This window comes from Onychostoma macrolepis, chromosome 24, assembly GCF_012432095.1.
Source record: "Onychostoma macrolepis isolate SWU-2019 chromosome 24, ASM1243209v1, whole genome shotgun sequence".
Taxonomy (NCBI): domain Eukaryota; kingdom Metazoa; phylum Chordata; class Actinopteri; order Cypriniformes; family Cyprinidae; genus Onychostoma; species Onychostoma macrolepis.
Window position 1 is genome coordinate 5,266,343 of NC_081178.1, and position 26,208 is coordinate 5,292,550.

Consider the following 26,208-nt stretch of genomic DNA (forward strand, 5'->3'; position numbering starts at 1 on the left):
ACTTTTTTTCTTTTCTGTTTTTTCCATTAATTCCATCTTTTTGTGCTGTGACAGTGATAAGGTGCAAATGTTTGAATGATGCTTAGGCCTTTGTGTTGTTGTGTGTTTTGTAGTTAACTTAGAGCTTTAAGTATTATGTATGAAATATCCCTCAACAAATATTAGCTGCTCTGCTAGCAGGACGAATATAAAACGATATCTATTTGTCCTCCTGGATGTACTGTGCTTTATTAGTGGTGTTTAAGTCATTACTAAAACTTGGGGTTAGTGTGTAACTTTGGTGTGAAATGTATCACACATCTTGTATGTTACAGGCACGAATAATGCCTCTAATTATTACTTTTCTAAAGAGTATGGAAAATAAATTGGAATTATGTACTGTAAGAGATACCAGATGCCTTCCATTTTTGTATTTCTTTCAGGAAAACTTTTGTAAGAATTATGCAATTTGTTTCAAGTGTCTCAAGAAACTTTTTAATCGTGGGTAAGAGAATAGTTCTTGAGCGCAGACAGATGCAGGGTTTACTTTTTAATGTCAGTCTGATTCATAATAACATTAGCAGTCTGTGATGTGCTTGGCTCCTTTGGGAAATGTGATTCATTGCAAGCTCATCTCTGTTGTTTTTCTTCCATGGATCAGTAAGGCCTGCAGAGGTCATCTGTAAACTCAGACATGATAACTAAACATTTGTCTAGCCCTGTCAGTTCCTCTTGCCATGTTTCTCTGAAAGATCTGCAAGTTACAGCACTGTTTTTACATAATCGACCTATTTTATTTTATTATATTAGTTACCTGAACTTATTTTTAAATGTATTTGTAGTCTTTTATTTAATTTAATTTTTAGCATTTTATTTTATTTTATTATACTATAGTAACTTATTTTATTTTATTTAAATTTATATATTAGTTAACTTATTTTTTAGTGTCTTATTTTATTTCATTTTATTTTTAATACCTTGTTTTATTCTTTTAGCATTTTATTTTTCTTATTTTTTTTCTTATTTACATTTATATTACTTTACAGCAAGTTTTTGTTTTATTTTATTTCAGCAAGTTTTTATTTTATTTCATTTTATTTTATTAGTTAACTGAACTTATTTTTAAATGTATTTGTAGTCTTTTATTTAATTTTTAGCATTTTATTTTATTATACTATAGTAAGTGTTTATTTTATTTTATTTAAATTTATATATTAGTTTTATATATTAGTTAACGTTTTTTAGTCTTTTATAATTTTATTTTATTTTTAATACCTTATTTTATTCTTTGAGCATTTTATTTGTATCTAATTTTATTTGTTTTTAATTTAAATTTATATTACTTTACAGCAAGTTTTTGTTTTATTTTATTTCAGCAAGTTTTTATTTTATTTCATTTTATTTTATTTTATTAGTTAACTGAACTTATTTTTAAATGTATTTGTAGTCTTTTATTTTATTTTATTTTTAGCATTTTATTTTATTATACTATAGTAAGTGTTTATTTTATTTTATTTACATTTATATATTAGTTTTATATATTAGTTAACGTTTTTTAGTCTTTTATAATTTTATTTTATTTTTAATACCTTATTTTATTCTTTGAGCATTTTATTTGTATCTAATTTTATTTGTTTTTAATTTAAATTTATATTACTTTACAGCAAGTTTTTGTTTTATTTTATTTCAGCAAGTTTTTATTTTTTATTTTTGTTTTATTTTATTTTATTAGTTACCTGATCTTATTTTTAAATTTGTAGACTTTTATTTTATTTTATTTTTAGCATTTTATTTTATTTTATTATACTATAGTAAGTGTTTTTATTTTATTTTATTTAAATTTATATATTTTTATATATTACTTTTATATATTAGTTAACTTATTTGTTTAGTCTTTTATTTTATTTTATTTTTTAGCATTTTATTTTTAGCTTATTTTGTTTTGTTTTTTGTTTTATTTAAATTTATATTATTTTACAGCAAGTTATTATTTAATTTTTAATTTTTATGTTTCTTCCAAATGAGTCTGTAGCATGTGCATTAACTGCTGCATCACAACCTTAAAATCGCTTTGCTTCATAAAATCTGGCCTTTCTTATTTCACGTTTCAGTACTTCACCCCGAGGGGTCGATTTGTGTGGCTTATTTCTGACTGCGCACCATTCACAGTGCTAAACATACACCACGGCTACACTATAATTACATGATGTGATTATGTTTACGCAACAGGACTTTTCGATTGTCGAAAGGACATTTGGATTCAAACATGAGTATGAAGCGACATTGCGTACATTTGATTTAAATGCAGAGTAATCACCTTCACTTTATATGTAAAAGCACCAAATGACCCAAAGTGTGGCTTGCAAACCCTTTATTCAGAAACGTCCAGGCCTGCTACGCAGCTAGCGGTAAAATTAGCGTTGCTGGTTGGATCCAGCTACATTGTGGCGTATGAAAGCTGTCTTGAGGCCTACAACGAGGTTCCCATTTTCATTGTGTGTTAATGTGTGGGAGGAAGAGGATTCAGGAGAACAGGCAGAATTACGCTGTTGCTGCTTCCCGATTACAGCGCTATTTTGGGGGCTTTTCTGTAGTCGCTGCTGTGGAAAGTAAAAGGAAAGAACATATCTGATTAAAATACTCTTTTTAGATTTTAAGAAGTGTTACGTAACATTAAAAATAAACATTTCTCATATTAATACCTAGTGATAAACTTATATATTAGCTTATTTATTAGTTTCTGAGGCCCATAACCAACGCCATGGAGTGCCATCAAAGTATAGCGACCTTTCTGACATTTCCAAAAAAACTGCGCACTTGTGATTTGAAGAGGGGGCTTTTGATTGGATGCAGGGCAGCGATTTCTGGCTGTGTTTGTTTGTGAGGGCTGTTATTGGAGCAGTGGAGCGGCCTACAGCATCTTAAGAGCATTGAGGAGCCCACGCTCGCCTGCTAATGCTCCTCAGCTCACCCTCTCCTCCCTGATCCTCTGGCTGGACTCCCAGAGTTCCCTTCTCTCTCTCTCTCTCTCTCTCTCTCTCTCTGAGTATCTCTCAACCCACTTAAAGGGAAAGTTCACGCACACGAAAAAGACACTTCTGTCATTTATTCACCCTCATATAGTTTCAAAACAAGATGACCAGTTTGACTAGCTAAGGAAGGTTATCACTTAATAATTTTTTTTTTTTTACATTTCTGTTACTAAATATTACTATTTATAATAATCAAATGAATTATTAATAATTAGTAATCAAATTATTAATTATATAAGTATGTGTATATCTGTATATTAGAGTGTAATTACTGTTATTGTATATTATATTATTAATAATTAATACTATTATATAATTATAATCATATATGTATATATTATTCATAATATTAATGAATATTAATCAGTGTTATTAATATTTATGATTTAAAAAATAAGTTGTTAATATTATTTATCTATTTTGTTTATTTTTATTGTACTAAATGTTACGTATATAAGTAATGTTACTTATTATATGATTAATATTAATATTTATTATTTTACATGTATGATACTAAATATTACTATTTATAATTAAATTCATTATTAATATTTAGTTGGTAATAAATATAATACTTAATATATCTATTTTGTTTTTATTATACTAAATATTACTTAAAATAACACAATTAATTTTATAAATATTATTGATTGTAATAAATATGAATTAATAGTAATAATAACTGTAATTGTTAATATAATAATATATTATAATTATAATGAATTGTATTATTAACGATAATAATCATTTAATCAATCAATCAGTAGATAATAATAATAATAATAATCTATGATACATGAAAATAAATACATGTACAATTATTTATTTATTTATTTAGTCCTTGTAACTTTTTGGGTCTTCTTTGGGTAATATATTATACAGCATATGGATTTTAGAAGGACAAAAGAGTGTTGTATTTTTATGGGTGAATTATTCCTCCTGTGATAGTGATCTGTCAGGGAAACAGCTTTGACCCTCTTTTGGGATTTGGTTGTTCGCTTGAGTTTGCCTGGTGGTCCTCCTTTGATTGTTACGGTTTGGTGTGACACGTTATACTTACTGAAAAATTACATTTAATAATCTGTGTTCATAAGGTCTCTTGTTGTTTTACACAAACGTGAGGTGAATCCAAAAGCTTGTTTTTGGAGAGTAAATGAGCGAGCGAGAGAGAACGGCGTCTGTAATATGTCTCTCTCTCTCTACCCCGCCTCCCACAGATACGCTCAAACCTATGATTTTCTCTGCAGTAGAGGAATTGTGACGTGTGCAAGTTGGTGGAGCAGCTGCGTTTTAAAAAGCTTGACACCCACGCGTTCTCGAGCGCTTCTCTACTACTGCGACATCACAGTCTGCCTTCTTCTGTCCGTCTCTCTCAGCGCACAGCATGTATTCATATTTGTACAGAGAGTGCAGATAATACGTGTCTCTGTGTGTGTATGCAGTAAATCTTTAGTAAATTAAATGTTTTTAATGAAGTCTCTCTCTTCTGCTCACCAAGGCTGCATTTATTTGATCAAATGAAAATGAAAACTCTGTCGTCATTTACTCACCCTCAAGTAGTTCCAAACCTGTATGATTGTCTTTGTTCTGCTGAACACAAAGGAAGATATTCTGAAGAATGTGGGAAACAGATCATTTCTGGGGCACCATTGACTTCCATAGTATTTATATTTTTTTCCTACTATGGAAGTCAATGGTGCCCCAAAACAGCCTGGTTACAAACTTTCTTCAGAATATCTTCCTTTGTGTTCGGAAGAAGAAAGAAATTCATACAGGTTTCTTACAGGAACTACTCGAGGGTGAGTAAATGATGACAGAATTTTCATTTTTGGGTGAACTATCCCTTTAATAAATATTAACTTAATTTTTACATTTAAATGTTTACATTGTAATTAAAAAAAAAAAAAAAAATTAATTGAACTTCTATTTATTTATTTTCGGTTTTGTATTTATTTTCTTTGAATTGTGCTTTTGTCGTTTTTATTCTTTTTTATTCTTTACTCTAATATTGCTATTTTTATTTTTATTTTAATTTCTAGTAATTATATTATGTGATTTTTTTTAATTCATTTTTCAAAATGTCTATTTTTATTGTTATTTTAATTTGTTACATTTTATGTGCTTTTTTTGTCTTTTTTTCCCCCAAAATATTATTATTTTTATTTTAATTTGTTTAATTTCTAGTAATTATATTATGTGCCTTTTGTCATTTTTATTCTTTTCTTCAGTATATTACTATTTTTATTTTAATTTCTAGTAATTAGCTATGTGATTTTGTCGTTTGCGACCTTTTTTTTTTAACACTGGTATTATTTTATTTATTTTCACTTTAGTAATTACATTCCTATTTTATCTTTATTTTTTATCTAATATTTCTGTTTTTTTTTTTTTTTTGTAATTTTAGTTCATAATAATAACCCTGGTATATTATCTCTTGCTATAGTACACTATTTCGAGGCAACACTTTACTTATTTGATTTTGTTAGTATTTGTGCAGGTTTGTCATTTATAGCCGTTGATTCTGACAGTTATCGTTGTGATTGGCCCGTGCAGCTGTCAGTCAGTGTCTCTGCTGAAGGGGCGGGTCGTTCATCTCTCCTGTCAATTATGAGTTTGTGTTCTTTTGAGGAGCTGAGAAACATTCTTTAACTATAACTTTGGGCCAGTTGGTCTGTGGTTTAACAGTGTGACGTCATCATTCTCATCCTGAGAGTTATCGTCACTCTTGTTACCTGTAAAGATTCGGCTGGCTCGGATTCATTCAGGGAGATCAATGGAGGTCCTTAAAATTCCACCACACGCTCTTTTCGCTCCCGTGGAAATGTCCAGCCATTTTGATGCATGTTGTCATGGTGATGGAGGCAGGGAGGAGCGGTTATGGCCTGAAGGAAGAGTTCTGCTGGGATGCTTTTCTGTGTGTGTGTGTGATTTAGATTAATGCCATTTCGTAAGAGCACAAAACTATAGTCAGACTTTGCTTACAAGTAGTACTGCGATATTACCATCAAAATATACCACTGCTATGATGACATCATGATAATACTGCCATATTATTCTTTGAAGTACCATTCAAGTGCCATGATATGAATGTAATAATCATGTACCATTCATATACCACGGTACTTGAACAGCACATTGAGGTACTTCAAAAATAACAAGATATTACCATAATTGAGGAATCCACTACAGTGTTTTTTCATGATGTATGTTATGTAAATACCATGGTACTTTTTGTATAAATGTAATGTTCTTTTGTGTTTTGTGTGGACAGGTGTTGAAATCGCATTTCTTTGCATTTTTACACAATACACAATTATTATTATTTTTTTTTGAAGTATACATTATAGAAAACACCACGGTATTACCATCTGATACTATCACTGATATCATTATCAAAATCAGATTACAGATTAGTGAGTACATTCAATTATGAATATATATTAGAATATTTCACCTTTTTGTACATTTGTGACTGATGTTTTGCAAACATTATAAAATGTTATTAAAATAATATTTATGACAACATGTAACAATTACATGTATCATATTGTAATAAAATAATATACTGAATATTATTATTATTGTTGTTATATTATATAATGTGCAACAAATCACTATTGTGTTCAAATAGGTACAAAACGTATACTAACTTATACTTAATACTAATATATTTTCATAACTGAATGTAGCTGATACATATCAGCAATACATTTATCCATCGTACTTCATTGTATTTTAAAATTCAATTATGAATAGAATATATTACAATATTTGTCATGACATTTGTAACTGTAATGATTTTTGCTAATTATGTAATATAATAATATTAAAAATATTTATGATAGCATGTAAACATTACAATTATCATATTATAATAAAATAATATATTATTATTGTTATTATATCATAATGTGCAAAAAATAAATAGTGCATTCAAATAGTTATAAAACGTAATACATTTTCCTATATATTCATAAATAAATGTAGCTGACACTAACACTGAACCATCGTACTATCATAGTATTTATTTATTTATTTTTTGTTAGTGTAAGTAACAGTTTTTAATAACTCTAAGTAGTTAACAAACATTATTAAATTTTTACCTGATGAGCAGTTATTCAGTTATGAATATATATCAAAATAAATAAAATTATGATTTTTATAGCTATTTATAAATTATACAAATATTTAATGACTAAACATATTGTGAGAGCATTTGCTTGCAGTGTCAATGTATTTGTCTGTTTTTATGCATTTTATTTTTTTATTTTAATTAGTTTATTTTCTCGTAATGTGATTGTTTTTTTATAATTTTTTTCAAAATATTACCATTTTAATTTTGTCATTTATATTATGTGCTTTTGTATTTTTTGTATTAGTTTTTTCACAATATTGCTATTTTATTTTAATTTGTTCAATTTATAGTAATTATATTATGTGCTTTTGTCATTTTTATTCTTTTTTATTCAAAATATTTCTATTTTTCGGTCTTCGATATCAGACACAATCAGGATACATTTGAGGAGGCATGTGTTATGTAATTCAAGCCCACTTTAAGTTGTAATTTCTGTGGCATTAACATCACCAAATGAATTGCAAGAATAATGACTATGTTCAAACAGGATTTCCAAACAGGGCTTGAGCCGGTGTGGATGTGAACAAGTGGCTTACTTACACTCGTCTGCATATTACGAACGTGTTTTAGCACTGAAAAGATGACACACTCAGCTTTAACATCATATAGAGATGCAAGTGAAACAGGGTTTAATGTGGCCTCTCAATAGCAATGAGGAGGAAGGTTATCGTGACATGACGTCGCTGTGTTTGTGTGTTTGTGTGTGTGTGTTTGTGTGTGTGTGTGTGTGTGTGTGTGTGTGTGTGTGTGCGTGAGTTCACTCCTCCGCTGAGTCATTCCATTCCATTAACATCGTTTCCAGCGCTTTAGTCACCCGTTCAACACCTAGTCATCAGCGCGGCCCAAATAGCAGGCTGACAGTAGTGGGGCTAAATCTGGTGTCTGAACCCAGGACACCTCAGAACGATGCGTCTTGTAAGTGAAGTGACTGGGAAAGCGGGCTTTTTCAGGAAGCTGCTGTCAGAGTTGAAGTGTGTAATTCTTGTGATGCTAAAATACTTGCTTTTAGATCAGAGGAAAACTAAGCTATTTGTAAGCGGACTTCCTGAGGCTTTATTTGTGCTCTGTTTGTTTGAGGTGTCTGGCGTGTCGTTAACTTCTGGCTCAGCCAATGAGGTGGGTTTGTGGGTGGGACTTCTGTTTGTCTGGACAATGGCAGACGGAGGGCAGAACGGGCAGGAGGTTTTTGTAAATGATAGTGTCTGTTTGGCTCTGCTGGCACATAAATTACATGCATTAACCCATTTACTTGTATATTATGACATTTTCCATATTATGAAAATTATAAGTGATACAGGATGTTCAACAAGCAAAAACTTTACGACTTTTTATCCAACAGGAATTGCATGAGTGCATGAACAGTGTTATTTTAGTATAATTTATATACTGTTGTAGCGTTTATGAATATTAATGTGAATTAGCTTTTATTTGTATTTTAGTTTAATTTTGAGTCATTTTATGTGCTTGTCATTTTTATTATTTATTTATTTATTTTTCTTTATTTTTATTAGTTGCCGAGGCAGCAGTTCTAAATTCCATCTATTATGTTTTCTAACTTTTAATTTAATTTTATTTCAGTGAGTTGCTAAGGTGACATTTCTAAGTTCCAACTAATATTTAATTATTTATTCATTTATTTATTTATTTTCAGTTTTATTTTAGTTTATTTTCAGATTTAGTTTTAGTAATTTTAGTATTTCAACATCTGCATTTATTTCAATTAGTTGCATAGGTATTTCTAAGATGTAAAAGTTCCATCTATATATTTATTTTATTTTTATTTTCAGCTTTAATTTAATTTTTATTTCAGTTTTACTTTTAGTAATATTGGTATTCCAACTTAAATTTATTTTAAGTAACATTTCCAAGTTCTATCTAATATAATATATAGATAAAAATAATATAATTTTATTTTATTATTTTTAAAACTATTTTTTATTAGTTTTAGTTAACAGTATAACACTGATAATGAAAAGGAGGAAATAATTTTGATTTGATGTAATCTTTTTTTTTTTTTAATGTGTCAAGTTTTTACATTTTATTTGACATTTTTACTTTTTTTTTTTTTTAAATCATTTAAAATAATACGCTGTGATAAATAATTAACTGTAAGACCAGGAACAAGTGTTAAGAAGGTAAATGAGCAGAGGTGGGTAGTAATGAGTTACATTTACTTCGTTACATTTACCTGAGTAAATTTTTTGGGTAACTAATACTTTTAGAGTATATTTAAAAATTGGTACTTTTACTCTTACTCAAGTACATTTTTAGTGAAAAAACGGTACTTTTACTTCGTTACTGTGGGCGACGCTCCTCTCGTTACTTTATCTTTTTTCTGGGCGATCACGAATGATTCATTATTTTGAGTCAATTCTGTTCGAAGGCTTGATCAAACCAGTTGGCAGACCAGTGAATCGGTTCGTGAATCAGTTTGAATGATTCGTTCAGTTCCCTGCCGCACGCGCTGAGTCGTCTGAAGCGGTTCTCACTCAGAGTTGTAACATCAGGAGCGTTGAAGACGTGGCTCTGGATCAACAGTCAGTTGAAAGCAAATCTGCAAAGGCTATGGTTTGCTAGCTATGAAGATCTTTATTAGATGAGCGCGTGTGCTGTCGGTTCCACAGGTATAGATTCGATTACAGTACACGATACCACTATGACATTACCAGTTTGCTGTACATGTACCTTACACATTAAATACGTTGTATAATTTATTCATTAAATAAGCCAAACCCGCGTTATTTCCAGGAGGAATGCCTTTGCCTAGATACAATTAATATTGATATTTTCACAATATTTACGCTTGCAGAAATAAAGGCTACATTTGTTTACATTTTGCAGAACAGACGGAAGATCATCCGACAATGTGCATTTGTTTCGTGATGTTCAGAAGCGGTCATGTGAGGAGTTTTCACTCTTCTCCGTGTCAGAGGTTATATACATGTATACATTTATAATACATAAAATATAATTTAATTTAACTCGGTGATGCAAATCTGAATTTTTATCAGCTGTTACTCCAGGTTTTCAGAGTCATATGATCCTTCAGAAATCATTCAAATATATTGATTTATTACCAGTGTTGTTAAAAAAAAAAAACAGCATATGCTGGTTAGGAAGCTGGGATGCTGGTTTATGCCGGTCCTTAGCTGGTCATGTGCTGGTCTTGAGCAGGTCGGACCAGCACGTGACCAGCTTAAACCAGCTCAAACCAGCATCCCATGCTTCAAAACATTGAGCATATGCTGTTTTTTTCAACAGGGAACAGTTTTGCTGCTTAATATTTTTTGGAACCTGTGACATTTTGTTTAGGATTCTTTTATGAATAGAAAACTAAAAAAGAACAGCATTGATAATAAATCAGGCTGATAAAAATTCTGATTTGCATCACTGAAATGAATTACATTAAAAAAAAAAACATTAAAAGTATTTTGAACGGCTGTGTGTGTGTATATATGTATGTGTATATAAAAATGTATCCAAATATCTATATATCTAAATAAAAATAGACTATATTCAGTATATGATCCAAAGTAAATAGTAACTAACTACTTAAGTAGTTTTTTTATCCGATACTTTTTTACTCTTATTCAAGTAACTATTCAGACTATTACTTTTACTTGAGTAAATATTTCTTCAAGTACTTTTACTTTTACTTAAGTACAGTTTTTGGGTACTCTACCCACCTCTGTAAATGAGCACAGTTTTTCTTTCACATTTACTGATGCATCATGGCAAACCAAACCACAACATATGCAGCTATAGTTAGAAAGCAAATCATTTATTATGCGTTTATTTGGAAATAAAATGCTGTCGTTCTTATGAAAGCATTGCAAACCCTACATATATCTCTGGCTCTTCACTTTATTTGAGCATAAAGGCGTTCACAACTCATTACGAACCCTCATTAAACTTCATTCGGCATTAATTGTCTATCTGCATCCCTGCGGATCCTGCACTCATTCTTTGATTCGTTCTTCACTCTTGTTCCTCGGGGAGCATCTTACCTTACGTAACATGACTGTACTGCACCACAGCGCTCCACACCTCCCGTGTGTTCCTCCACATGATCACGTTCTCACAGGGACCCCCGGCTTCTGACCTGGACTGCACTGCAGCCTGGAAAATTACATAACCTTGCATAAGATAATGAGCATTAGTGGTGCGCTCAGGAGCCTCATCTGCAAATGACTTTGTGAGTTCTCACACATTTCCCTTCCTAAATTGCACACAAGCTTATTTTGTAATTCCTTATAATTAGGGAACGATTTGTTGTTGCATGTCAAGCGGCAATGTCAATATTCGATATTTGTAGCGTATAATTGGGTGAAATGTGATTGCAGCTATCTGAAAGCACACATTATAGTGTTGATGCAGACCAAATCAAGATTTAATGATGCTAGACTTGATTTATGAACTGAACTAATAGGTCCTGCAGTCCGCTGTGAGAGAAGACAGACTGCCCCCTGCTGGTGTGTATGTATATGGACAACTTGCTGTTGGATTTATGATTAGAATTTTTGTGATATAGAATCTGTTTATGATTAGACTGGTCTCATGTGTTCCTTTTTCTAGGTCTACGGACTTATGCAGAAGCTTACAGGTTACAAGAAAAGTGTTTTCGCAAATTGTCACATTATTTTTGGACTAGTAGTTGCACACTGATATGCTAATTAGAGATGCTGACAGGCCTGGGTGATATAGTTTTAAAAAAATAAAATAAAATAAATTCATAATTTGATTAATTGATTAAATTGGTGTTTCTATTTCAACCAGAGTTTAATCTTTGTCTTTTGTATGCAGCAAAATGTCAATACAAAAAATTGCACCATTAGACTGCACCATTTTATTTTATTTTGTTGTTATTGTTGAAATAAGTTAGTATTTATTATTATTGAGCAAGGATGCATTAAATTGATCAAAAGTGGCAGTAAAAACACTTATGATGTTATAAAAGATTTCTATTTCAAATACATGCTGCTCTTTTGAACTGTTCTTCTTCAAAAAAATCCAGAAAAATAATGTGCCATGGTTTCCACAAAAAGTATTAAGCAGCACAACTGAATTAGAAATGTTTCTTAAGCAACAAATCAGCATATTAGAATGATTTCTGAAGGATCGTGTGACACTGAAGACTGGAGTAATGATGCTGAAAATTCAGCTTTGCATCACAGGAATAAATTACATTTTATAATCTATTCAAATAAAAAATGGTTATTTTAAATTGTAATAATATTTCCCAACATTACTGTTTTAAAATCAGCGAGTTTTTACGGAGCATCTTAGTTAAAAAGACAAGAGAGATTCTGCTTGCGTCACTTTCTCTCGGTAATAAAAGTGTTTAAAATAAAAGACAAGAGAGGCTTAATTGTCTGACCGTAATCAGTTTTTCTATTTTAATTAGACTGGCAGGCCAATTTCCAAAGGGTTCGCTGTAATAAAGGTGCGCCCTGAGGGTGGAAAAAACATTCGGAAACGCACTTTCTGATGGTCTGCATAATTAAATCGGTATAAATGAAAGCTATATCTAATGCTCTGTGTTCAAAACACCACCTCGCAAGGGCAAAATGTGGTTTTTCTCTCATCCATCAGTATTTGTATCCATTTAGCTTCGCAGACGCTACCGCCGATGGCGCGGTGGTTTTTAATGAAAACGTAATGAGATGTCGAGTCGATATGGTCTCTCATTTCTATGGGAGCTCGTCAATTAAATGCATTTCATTAGATAGGAATAGGTTGTGTGTAGATTCGGCCGAAAATGTTTTTGTGCGTTTCTGTAATGAGTCAACTTGTTAAACATTGGTTATAGTTCATGAAGTGGGCGGTTTTGATATCTAGATATGGTCCGTGGATTGATGTTTTTGACACACTTGAGATTTTGCATTTTGTAGCATTGCTTTTTAACTATGATGTTTGCTCAATCTGACTTTTAAGACAAGTGGAATGATTCATCACCAAAAGCCTTGTGGTTGGACTTGAAATATCAGTGGGGTGTCTTGCGTCAGAGCATTGCACAGATACCACGATAAGTTAAACTAGTTTTGATAGTGGTAAGCATGCTTTACTCTGAAACGGAGTCCAACACGATATTATTTCTGTGTGTGTGTGTGTGTGTGTGTGTGTTTGCATCGGTACGGAGGGACGGATAATGCACCAATGACTTCCTATTGGTTAAGGATTAGTCTAATCCTGCTTCAGGTAAGCCAGGGAGGCTGTGGTCGCCGCCGCCTCCTCCTCACGAGGGATTACAGAGGTTGGACATGTTCCTTGTACCTGTCTGCCACCTCCTCCCTCTCACATTTTTGATATTTGACAAAGCCAAGCACTTGAACGGAGCGTGACGTTAGTCCGTCTCTGTCAAAGCAGTACTAGGATATTGTCGTCTCACTTAAAGAACATCCATGATTTGGACACTGAACTTGGTTTTTAGTTTGGTTTTGGCCTGAAAATGTCCCTGGTTAAAGGATATTCCTGTAGTTTGGGAAAGTCGTCATAATGATGTGTTTTGGAGGGAAAAGACGGCCGAGACACCACCATCTGCAGTGGGGCGAAGAGGACTGTTTGATCTCAGCGGAGGTTACGGGGGTGACCAACCCTTATGCGGTAGACACAGGTAATGAATCCTTCTTCAAAGGAGAATAATCTGTTTCATGCGTACAGGTGTTAACTCCTGTCTGATCAACACAGGTACTGACTCATGGTCAATTTATTTGGCTTTTGTAGGGCTTGTTTTATTGCTATCATTTGGTAAATAGGCCTAAATACCTGAACTCTTGAATTAAATATGACAATTTAGGTAATCTGTGGTCTGATGTATTTCAATTTGGAGTGCATTGACAAGGAAAAATTGTAAATATAAAATATCCATTTCTTTGTGTTGTTTATTCAGAAAAATGGTACACTGTAGACATTTGTACTTGTTGCTTTGTTAGATAAATTTTAAGTGCTGTGGGGGCTGTAAAAGTGAAGGCATTTCAGGTATGATCAACATGTGATTTTATTTTTGTAGCGAATGAACAGTGAGTCATCAGGGACATATGTATGATGTTTTGACTGGTGCGTAGTGTTTTAAATACTTATAGCATGGGGTATCTTTTTAGTTGAGGTTTTAACAAGAGCATATCGGAGCTAAATTTAGAAATGGATATGTTTGGCTCAGTATGGCTTTAAAGTTAAACCGTAAGCAATTATGTTCTTAAATATGTGCATGTAATTGAATTTATTAGGTAAATTGGAAATCGATCCAAGATCTTAATCTGAGTGGGTGTAAACTCAAGATGCCAATGGTTCATGGTCAAGAAATTTACAGAAATGTTTTACTTTTAGAAACGACTGGAAAAAGGAAAGACTGGTCTAGGATCAGTGCTCAGTGGCTTCTGGTGTGTTCTCAGACTTATACTTGTCAGATGTCAGACATGAGTTTATAAAGGATCGCTGGATTAAGGCGGATTGTCTGGAAGAAAAAAGAAAAGAAAGAGTGACAGGAAAGAAATAAGGAAAGAGTGAAATGATGAAGCAAGGATAGCAAAATAAATAAGGAAAGCACTTAAAAAGGGAAAGAGATGGATGAAAAGAATGAAAAAAGGAAGGAAAGAGAAATAATAAGAAGAGGGTATAGGAAAGAAGAAAACGAAGAGAACGAAAGAACAAGAGAACAAAATAATGAAAGGAAAGATGCTGACAAAAAGACAGTAAGGAAGAAAAGAAATAAAGATGCAAAGAACGAAGGAAATAAAAGTGGGAAAGAATGATGAGTGAAAGAAATAAGGAAAAGGCAAAGAGTTGCTACCATTTGTTTGATTTAAGGTTGTGGCTAATATTGAAATGAATGAAATACAATATATCCCATTCTTAGACAGAATTGCTACCTTTGATTTTTGCATTTTTGTCCATCAGATGACAGATGTAAAGTTACCATAGTCCAACTGAAATATTTCCTCTCATGAATTCCTTTGCACCGCAGGAATCTTTGTTTAAATGTTGTCAAGTGAGTCTCTGGATCAGTCTAATCGTTTCCCCTCTGTGGCGGTGTAGTATTACTGGACAGGTGGGGTAGTTTTCATTGGAACCACTTGTGGGTGCTCTTTACAAGCACAAAATCTGCTCTCTTGTTTTCCTAATCCAGATGGTTTTTAGGCCAGTCAGATTCTCCATATTAGAAACAGATATTCATGTTGTACTGAATCCAAGTAAGCCATCTTAATAGCAAAGCTAAACTATTGGTTATGGGGTAGATGCTTTGAACTCTTCTGTTTGTATTTTCATAGTAGAGACAGCTTCTTCATGCACATTTAATGGCACTGGCTCTAGGGAAATCATTTTCATTGCACATGATCTTTCTTTCTTATGATGCTTATAGACTCGGCTTATTCCCCCCCTCCTAGAGTTTGCATAGTTGGTGGTAAAAGTTTTTGAATGAACTTCTTTTAGCATAGACAAAACTTGCATGAGAAAACTGGGGAATTGTTTGGCATTTCATCCTGCCCTCATGAAATGAGCTCCCCAGTTTTGTTTGCCAATTTCTGCCTTGTTCATTTGGATGAGGAAATGCAGTTGCGAGGGAGGGCAGATTAGGAAGGGAGGGAAGGAACAACGGAGCCAGAGAGAGAATAACCGAGGCAGGCTCTGGGAAAGGGAAGCTCTACAAAATGCCCTTTAATTTGGATGCCTTTTAGGATTGTGCTAATGTTGGTAACCGTGCTGAAGATACTCGCCGCCCCAAGCATCAGGCCCCCTCCGTTTTAATCTTCAGTCACAGCAGTAACTCCCACAGGGATTTCTCTACAGGTGCCTTGGCAATGGCTCCGCTTTAAGGAGACAAAGGATTCTGCTCCTTGTTTTGCTGTTATCCTTGGGACATGTGGGAACAGCTTGAAGTTCAAACAGACCCCTCTCGCTCATGCCAAGAACCGGAACATTAAGGAATTTGCCTACACTGCTGTTTACGGGGTTGCACAGTCCTGTTTTTGACAGTAGGAGAAGACCAAAGACTTCTTAATCTGTGGCTGCATTTATCGCTCCAGTGCGCACAGGTTTGTGTTTTTGTAGAGTGCTGATTTCCCCCCCATAATCCCTTGCAAGGTAAAACTTGCAGGGAGGTCATGCTGGGGCTTGTTTGAAGTTTTTTTTTTTTTTTTTTCCAACTCTGTCTCCGTCTCTCGCAAGTCAAAGGTGAGGGATTATGCATACTTTTGGAATGTGGCCTGGAGGTGAAAGACTCCGAGAGCGACTGTGTTAGACAGAGTGCTTAAGTTGCAGAGAACTAGCTTTTGGAGGTGCGTCCATGATGTGATTTTTTTTAAAGGTAGGATCACGTCTCTTCTCTAAGATCAAGTCGGTAAAACTCTATACGAAGTTGGTGCTTTCCAGAATGGGACTCCAGGAGGAGGTACAGACTCTGACACCTTCAGGAGGGGCTGAGAGGAGAGGAGAGGCTGGGTTGAGAGTTGTAAAGAACAACGTGGGAGAGGATGACGACGAAAGACGAGAGGTGGGTCAGAGGGAGGAACGTCGAGAAAGCCCGGGGCAGAGGAGGAGTGCAGTTGGAAAGCCCAACAGGTGGCTTTACCTGAGCAGCACAGGGAATGGGGGGTGGAGGAAAGGGGAAGTACTAGGAATGAGAACCGACCGGTTACCACCTTTCCTCCAGGACAGCTGTGCGCAACAAGCGTCTGCGGAAGACTTCGACTTGGCTGGGGAAGACAAAGCATGGATCGAAGAACTCTGTGCTGATGTTTGCCACATTCCCATTAAGGAAATAATTTGTAATGCTGTTTTTGTGGAAAATGCAACAAAACCTCATGTGGTGGTCTTGCGAAGGCCTGCACATGGGCTTCGGCTCCTGGGCAGCAGAAGAGCGCTGAGCATGTTCATCTTCCCGGACGACAACAGGAGACACCAAACCACAGCGACCGGCCACCAAGACAGCTCTACAAGACCTCGCAGTGATTGTATGTTGGCAGCTACCAACTCAAACAACGATCTTCTGCCTACCGCAACCCCAAATAAGCAAGGTTGCCCGGATGTGGTCCAGCGGTGTAGGACAAGACGTGCAGAGCTTCGTGCGATAGACGGAATAAAACCTGACATGCCGCCTTCTGTTAACCTGTTTCCTCGTCCACTAGAAGAACCACCAATACGTCGGACTTTGAAAAGCAAGAACAAACCACGGCCTGTTAGCATGACTGTTCTTGAGCTCAATAAAGAGCGTAGTGGATCCCAGGATGAGCTTGCAAGCCACGCTTCCACTGGCACCGGTAGTTTGCCTCGCCCAGGCTTCCGATGGAGATGGTTTGGTCGACAGGCAACTGCAAAGGAAGTGGTGGTGAAACAAACAAGGCTAAAGGAACCCAACAAGACGGAGGAACCGAAGACAACATTCGGATCACTCCGGAGGAGCTTGAGTCTAAGGATGAAGCGGAATCGGAATCAACCCGAGCAGGAGAACCGAAATGAACGGAGACGCACTTCAAGTATCGGAGAACAATCTATGCAAACTACTCGCCCGTTCTCCTACCTCACCGGCAGGACGTTAACGCCAGCTTGTGAGCAAGATGAGGATCAAGGGGCCACGCAGTACATACAGTACCAAACTCAGGGCAAGGTAGCAGTCTTGGAGGTCCCTCTCCGTCCTGCCAAACTAACAAAGCCCACCAAACAATTGCAACCAGAGACTAGTTTTTGGCAGCTAATTGCTAGTCGTTTTAAGAGGAAAGACCCGTTGTCCAGCAACAAATCTGAGCTGTGCACTGAAAGCCAAGCAGTTGGCAGCCACCCCCTTGCGAGAAATAAAAAGCCAGATTCTGTTGCTATAGAGACTCTAGCTGGCATTGGTTTGCGCAAAGGTCAAGGTAAGTTGTGTAAAATGCATAATTTCATTCCACATCCCAGTCTGATGCAGGAAAAGGTGCTGCTTTTTGTCTGAAGAGAACAGACTCTGAGTGCCAGGATGTAGCCTTGGAGAGCAGGGCAAATTGATTAAATATTAAAACGATATTGAAGGTCTGGCTTGGGCAGCACCAACAGGCATAATAAGAGGTTAAATGCATTATTCACTCCGAGTGCTTTGGCTCTGTTGGAGTGTGTGTGTGCTTGAGCTGTTAATTGGCTCCAAGAGGAGTTTTCTTCTAGTGTAAGTCTGCACTGCAATTGAATTAGGAAGCAAAAAAGCGTCCATCAAATCTTGTTTAATCATTAACGCTTTCAAGGTAATCAAATAGACTGCAGGAATGAGTCAGGGATGGATGATGTAGACGAATAAATAGAGGGAATAATTTAATGACTCTGTTCTACTATCAGAACCTTCTACTTTGGAATTTGTGATATGTAACAATCCTGTTTTCATGGGATTGTTTTTGCATTCACCGCTCTGAAGGTTAAATCGTGACCCGGCATGCAGACAACAAGCTCATGATATTTTAAACATGTTTTCTTACCTTGTCTGTTCAATCTTTTGCCTGCAGCTTGTGCGTTGTCTCAGAGGTAGTGAAGACAAATAGTGCAGTTTTAGAGCTTTACGCTGTGATTTTTAAAAAGGGATTAAGTTACGTTGAGTGAGACAAGATGTATACAGGCCTAGGCTCTTAACCTTAAGTCACCTCAGCTCCCTTGTAATCCTTATGAAAAATTGATTCGTTTTGCCTGTGGCATTTTCATCAGATGTAAATGTTTGTAATAAGTATGTGCGCAGCATTATATAAGCTTAACACAAATTATATGGGTTGTTTTTATTATGTTTTTGGCTTTTCAGTGAAGTCTGGCTTGCAAGCGCAGTGCGAAATAGCTGTCGAAGATGCCGGGTTGCAATATATAATTTGAATGAAACGTCTGCAAACACAAGATGACTGAAATGTCAGCGGAGAGCTTCTAGCGCATCTGCTATTGAAATAGAGCTGTCCTTATGTTTGAATTAGGAGGACATGTTTCAGGATTGAAGATGATGTTATTGGCAGTACACCTTGAGATGTTTTGAGCACTTATTATGTAGTGGAGACCCACATTTCAGCACAAGTCTCACCACAATGTAAAAAAATGTTGGAATGGAAACTGCATCTGTCTATCTATCTATCCATCTATCCATCTACAAAATATGTTTGATTGCACTCTTGCATTTGTAATACGTTTTGAGAGTGTTATTCAGATTTGTTGATTCATATATTTTATTGGGCTGATTTATTAACACATTCACATTAAAGATGGATGGAGTCAGTGATGCTGAGATTATCCATAAATATCCATAAATCTAAAAACACTTATCTGTTAATATCTCAAAAACATGTTTTAATCTTTCATGACACTTTTTAAAGATTTTGTTTAGGTTGTGCATCTCTATTTCATTCTCAGAATAAAAGAAGAGCTTTCAATCTAGTGCTGTCAAATGATTAATCGCGATTAATCGCATCCAGAATAAAAGTTTTTGTTTACAAAATGTGTGTATGTGTACTGTGTATATTATGTATATGTAAATACACACATGCAGTATATATTATTTGTAAATTAATTAATCGTTTGACAGCACTAATTCAATCCTTTAATTTGCATTTAATATTAATATGCAGAGACTAATTTTATAACAAACTAGATTGTGTCGTCTTTTTGCCACATAATAGTTTGCTTTCATTTAAATGATTTGATCAGTTCAGATGCACTATTAGATATGGTTATTTTTAAGTTTTTGTTGAGTTTTATTTATTTCATGTTATGCTTTACTTTATCGGACAGTATTTGGGCAAAACCAGTGACACTGCCACTTTAAAGTGATCCAGTGAGAAGTTGGCCATCATGTCGGCGCCGATAGCCTTGTGGGCAGCGTGCCGACATACAGCGCTGTTGCGCTACGAGCGTCCCGAGTTTGAATCCGGACTCAAAGACCTTTCCGGATCCCACCCCCCACTTATTCTCCTACTTCGCTTCCTGTCAGCTATGATCTGTCCTATCATAATAAAGGCAAAAATGCACAAAAAAAAAAAAAAAAAAAAATCTTAAAAAAAAAAATCTTAAAAAAGAAGTTGGCTGTCATCCAATCAATGGACTTGCGTTAATTGTAACAATCTACTCACATTACCTTCTCTTGAAAAGCTCCATTTAGCACAACAAGCTTCCGCAAATGACTTACAGGGCTTGTTTTTAGGCAGTACCATTAGTCATTCGTCAAACGGAGATAACAAATTAAGAGCCGTTTACACCCTTGGCATCTGCTCGAGTTTATTTTCACTGGTTACTAAGGAAACTCTCCTTCCCAAACTCCCCGAACTGACCTTTCTTTGCGAAAGTTGACTGACAGACGGAATGTAGGTGTGTTTGCTGAACTTGAGAGCTTTTTGGTCCAAAGCCTATGTCTGCGGATTGTGTGTACCTGTTGCTACATGCCCTGGTAGTTTGACAAGCAGGTCTTTCCTGGATCTTGACTGTTTTCTGTAGCTGTGAGTTCTTTGTATTTTAAGCCCGGAAGACTTTACCTTCCCTCACCTGCCTACAAAGTGCCAGACTCTCCTTATAGGTCTGCTCAGAAGGAATTCGGATGACTTTTCGGCCTTGGGGTTGTGACGGCTGGGTTTCAACAGCAAAATGGTGTGAGGTCACTTCAAAGGGTACGGAGCTAAAAAATTGGGAATCACGGAAAGCTCGAAAGAATCCATTACTGTGTGTTATAAAGGCACAGAGGATTTCCATTCTGATTTAACAGTGTGAAAGAACTAGAAACACATGATATGCATTCTGTCCATTAATTCAACCAAAATGCTCTGCATTTTTCAAAAGAGGCTTTAAAATGCCTATTGATTTCCATGCAACTCTGTATGTCTCCAACTGGGCCTGAAATTGCACTATTTCTAAACCTTCTCCCTTGTGATTTGCAACGGCCTTGCCCTCTTTTAAAGCTCTGAGTAATTTTTTTCTTCAGCTTGATGATGATGATAAAGTTCGCCTCGGCTCCCATATGACACAACAAGGGCTTTGTTTGCAATTCAAATTGAAGCGCAACATCAGTTTGATGCTTTTTTACAGCAATAGGGTTTAATTTTAGTGACAAATTCACATCTGTCGCTCTCAAATACCGCAGTATTTACTTGATACCTGCCTCATTGAGTTTAGATCACATGTAGCCAATTTTTACTTGACATCTGAAGTCTAATTACTTTGATTTGTTTTGACTCGAAACATCTTTGGGAAAAAATGGTAATATGCCGTCCTGTGGGATTGCGAGGTGTGGTTGTCATGTTCGGATGTGTTTGCCTGTTGGCGTACGTCCACTTTTCCATGGATCTGTGTGTGAGAGTGTGGATGGAGGTTGAAAACGCCTGGATTCATCAGGGCATGTTGCTGAGCGCAGCAGGAAGAATCTCATCTGAGTCACTTCAGCAGTTTGTTGAGTGCAAAGGGAGGGTGAAACGTCAAGTTTAAATGAAGGACGGAAAGAAAACACCTCCTGACTTGCCGTGCGTTACGCTTAGCACACCATGTTCTCACCATAACACACAAACTGAATGAGACTCTTTTTGGTACCATGCATGGAAAAGTTGGCTCACAAATGGGTTCATTTCTTGGTGTGTTTTTCTCACTGTCCCTTGAATCCACAAAGGGTTTTTTCTTCTCTTCTCCGACGCTTTGAATAGTAATTTTGATTAGATTGGACAAGAGCAGCGGAGTGAAAAATGAACCGAACAATGCACTGCTACAAACCTCTGTGGTGCTTTAAACAAGGCTGCCCATGTGCCCGCTGTGATGATGTAATGGCTGTACAACAGATAGTGTGTGTGTGTGGGGCACGGAAATGGGCAGGATTTTACTGGGCCAATGAGGCTCGTGTTTTCGCGGTCATGTTGGTTCATGTAGCCAACATGACAAACATGATTATTAGTAACAATTAAGCCAGTGATCATCTGCATGAGGGAATTACATAATTTTAATTTACAGTAGGTACTGTTTTTGAAGTCTGTGTGTTATGAGGACCAGGAAGGACGCTTAAAAATAAACTGATTTCTTAAATTTATTTTTAAGTGGCAGTCCAATTATCAATGTATGCATTCAAAAATTAATAATTGAGAAATAAGTTGACTTATTTAAATAATAAATAACTAAATAATTTTTTAAAGGCAACATTAGCTATTTTATCCATCATATTTTTTATAACTGGTTATATCAGTTATAAAAAAAACTAATATAACTGGTTCCTTCAATTTACTTTTAAGGGACACTTAAAAGTAAAGAATAATCCTTCCTTTTTTTCAAATTGACAAAAAAATAGACCATTCATCTGTCATTTAAAAACAAGAATTGATTTAAATATAAATGTAGCATTTATTTGTCAGCTTGATAAGTCATTTATTTACATTACAAAAAAAACTTCTTAAGAAAAATAACAACATGAATCTGTTTTTTTCATGATTTTCTGATTATTGTTGATGATTTCGTCAATGATATTCCAAGTCGATGGTCATAAGGATTGTTATATGTGTAGAAGCAATGTATAGTGTTGGTTGAAATGAAAGACATCATCACTTACTAAAGTTTTCCGTCTGTTTCTTTCCAGATTCCTTCGTTAACAGTCAGGAATGGACATTGAGTCGATCAGTACCAGAGCTCAAAGTGGTGAGTGATCTTCCCACCCTTTGCCGTGTCATTTTATCTCTTAACATTATGCGGAACAGTAGATCCTGACATGAATTTATTCAGCAAGCAGTGAGATGTCAGTCAATCCCTGTAATGATATTTCTACTCGTGTCACTCTTGAGTTATTCTACTGATGTTCCCTCAGAATAGCCACCAGTCAGAAAATACAGAATTCAGTGATGCTTCAAACACAATATCACTGTCAAAATGTGACTGGAATAACTCAATTTATGCTATATTATTTTGTACACCGTATATGGATCATTTAATAGTACAAAATATAGATACAACTATGCAAATCATAGTTTTACTAGTATCAGTATCAGCTAATCCAACTCCTGAGTCATAATTATCCCATTTAAAGAACACCCTCATTCTATCTTCTTATTATGAGGCAACGCAATGAAACAATATGCTCATAAAGCTTTTACATCCAGTCTTCTCCTAATGAAGATTCTGTCCTCCTCTTTGTTCTTGTGGCCTGCGGCGGCCGCTTGGGTAACGAACTGCTCGTCTGGGCCTTTATTAAGGAGGAAGATTGTTACTGTCTGAACCTTGTTAACAGTACACACCACCCTCTGATGAACCCGAACGCTGCTCAGTATGAGCCTCCAGTGTTTAAATGATGATGGAGGAGGATGTTTGGGGTTTTGGGAAAAGAATGGAAAGCTTTCCATTTCCATGACGAAAGCAGTATTCTGTGCTTTTTGAAGGTCAACTTGTTCCTAGTGATGCACGACCACATTGTCAAGAGCTGGTGTTAGCATTTGTTTAATGCATTTAAATTTTGATTTAATTACTGCCATTATATTGTATAATATCAAAGAGGACAATGGAAGCAATCAAAATCAACAAAAGAGCAATGATATGCAAGTGCTGTAACAAGTCTCGGTTAGCTTAACACAGTACACAAGTTTTTTTTTTGTTTGTTTTTTTTAATTATATAATAAATAAAAAGAAAACGGATAGAATAGAAAAAGAATAGAGCAAGCTAGTGGTAGAGGCCTTTTTTGCTTTTGTTAATTGTATAATAAATAAAAAGAAAACAAATAGATGGAATACAAAAAGATTAGAGAAGCTAGTGTTATTGTTTTTTTTTTGTTTGTTTTTTTTGCACGTTTTCATTTATCTGGTCTGGTGCATTTATAATATATTTGTTAATATATTAACTTAAATATTAAAATAATTATTTGCTATTATTATAATAATAATTAGTAGTATTACATAAGTGTTATTTAATTTATATATCTTTTATATGTAATATTAATAATAATTAATAATTATTGTTATTATTATTTATTAGTTGTATGAATGTATGTATGTACATATATGGATTGTGTTGATTTAATTACTGTCATTATATTGTTATCAAATAATATCAAAGAGGCCTTTTTTAAACTGATATTTAATTTAATTGGTCTGGTGTATTTAGCCATAATTAAGGTAAACGTGTTAATATATTAACTAAAATATTAAGAAATATTATTTGCTATTATAATAATATTTAGTTGTATTAGTATTATATAAGTATTATTTAATTTATATATTTAATAATAATAATAATTATTATTATTATTATTATTATTAAAATGAAAAAGTGTAAATATAAGTTTAAAAAAATTGGATGCTTTGATATTGTACAATATAATGGCTGTAATTAAATCAAAATATAGGTGAATTAAACAAATGCTAACAACAGCAATTAAATTAAATGGAAAAAGTGTAATATATTTTTTGTTATTGACATTTTGAATTATTATTAATACCTTATCATTTATGGTGAATGGGGTTGGGTGGGTGGAAAGTCAAATGATCAAAAATAATAAATAGCATTCAACATTCAGAGTTCAGTGGTAATGGTGTAAACCTTTCAGGGGAAAGTATTGCCAGTTGCATTCTTCAAAAATCTCCATCTGTCTTTATTGGTGCTCCCCTCGTCGTTCCTTTTCAGTATTTGTTAGAGGAGAAAGACAGGTAAATCTGTCCTCGTTATGTTTATAAAGCTGTCTGTTCGCAGCTGTGGGGGAATTATGCACGCAGGAACAGCCGTCATACAGTGGACAGACAGGCAGAACAGTTGCGTCAGGTGTGAGGAAACTCCTGAAAGTTGCTTCCTCCACGCTTGACGTGTTGTTTGATGACGGAAAGGATCTCGACTCGTTAGAAGGAAATCCTGGATGCACAACGGATGTTCTCCATCTGTTGTTAGGGAATAGTTGATGAAAGTTATTATTGTCTATTAGGCAAATGTTTAGAGCACCTTTAAGTTTCATTAGTAATTTAATATCCTGAAATGAATCCCATTGGTTATCTTCCAGACAGTCATTTGTTTTCTCTTCGGTTTGCTTTATGCATCCAAACACTGTTGTTTGCTGCTCTGTTTTGGCCTGACTCATGTCTGTTTCTGCATGCAGGGCATCGTGGGAAACCTGTCCAGTGGGAAGTCGGCGTTAGTTCATCGGTATCTGACAGGAACATATGTCCAGGAGGAGTCGCCCGAGGGTGAGTGAGCCGCGGGGAGGGCCGACTACAGTGTGTTTGTCAGGGCCAGTCACCCAACAAGACCTCCTGCCGCGGAGCAGACTTTTCTGGCCATGAATTTGTACTGTCTCATATGCTCATCTATGCACTGCATTTATTTATTTATTTTTACATGAACAAATTATTTTGGCAGCTAGAAATGGCCTGTGAGGGTTTTGGGTTGACACTGAGGTTAAAAGTCAAACTTTAGAAACACGCAACAAGCTTCAGTCAAGATCTTCTTTTTATTTGCATTAATACACTACATTTCAAAAGTTTAGGTCAGTGAGATTTTTTTAAAGAAATTAATACTTTTTTTCAGCAAGGATGGATTAAATTGATCAAAAGCGACAGTAAAGACATTTATAATGTTTATAATGTCAAATAAATGCTGTTCTTTTGAACTTTCTTTTCATTAAAGAATCCTGAAAAATAAAATGTATAAAGGTGTCCACAAAAATATGATGCAGCACAACTTTTTTCAACATTGATAATAATTAGAAATGTGCTGCAAATCAACATATTAGAATGATTTCTGAAGGATCATGTGACACTGAAGACTGGAGTAATGATGTTGAAAATTCAGCTTTGCGTCACAGAAATAAATAGCATTTTCTAATATATTTAAAAAGAAATTAGTTCTTTGAAATTGTAATAATATTTCACAATATTGCATTTTTTTTCTGTATTTTTGATCAAATAAATTCAGCCTTGGTGAGCATATAAGGGACTTCACATTTAAAAATGTCACTGACCCCAGACTTTTAAACGGCAGCATATTTATTTAAAGAAATATTCTGGGTTCAATGTACGTAATTAAGACCTTGAGTTGTTCCTCAATTTGTAATAGCAAAGAAAAATTGTGATGTTGGTAATGCACTTACACAAGAAGCCTGTGGGGCAAGATTACCTTAGAATCGATGATAAAAACAC

The 26,208-nt window shown here is 34.7% G+C and overlaps 1 protein-coding gene across 3 annotated transcripts in view; it reads left to right on the top strand.

Annotated features, from left to right (window-relative positions):
• agap3 (ArfGAP with GTPase domain, ankyrin repeat and PH domain 3) overlaps nt 1–26,208 on the top strand; it is a 171,436-nt gene that overhangs the window by 53,112 nt on the left and 92,116 nt on the right. The window contains exons 1-3 of one of the 3 annotated variants that reach the window (XM_058765034.1): nt 13,201–13,759; nt 22,676–22,734; nt 25,170–25,257. In XM_058765034.1, the coding sequence (XP_058621017.1) occupies nt 13,642–13,759; nt 22,676–22,734; nt 25,170–25,257 (265 nt within the window). In that variant the 5' untranslated portion in view covers nt 13,201–13,641. Of the gene's footprint in view, nt 1–13,200; nt 13,760–16,215; nt 17,997–22,675; nt 22,735–25,169; nt 25,258–26,208 lie in introns of those variants that run through there. The other 2 variants (XM_058765032.1, XM_058765033.1) reach the window with 2 other exon arrangements.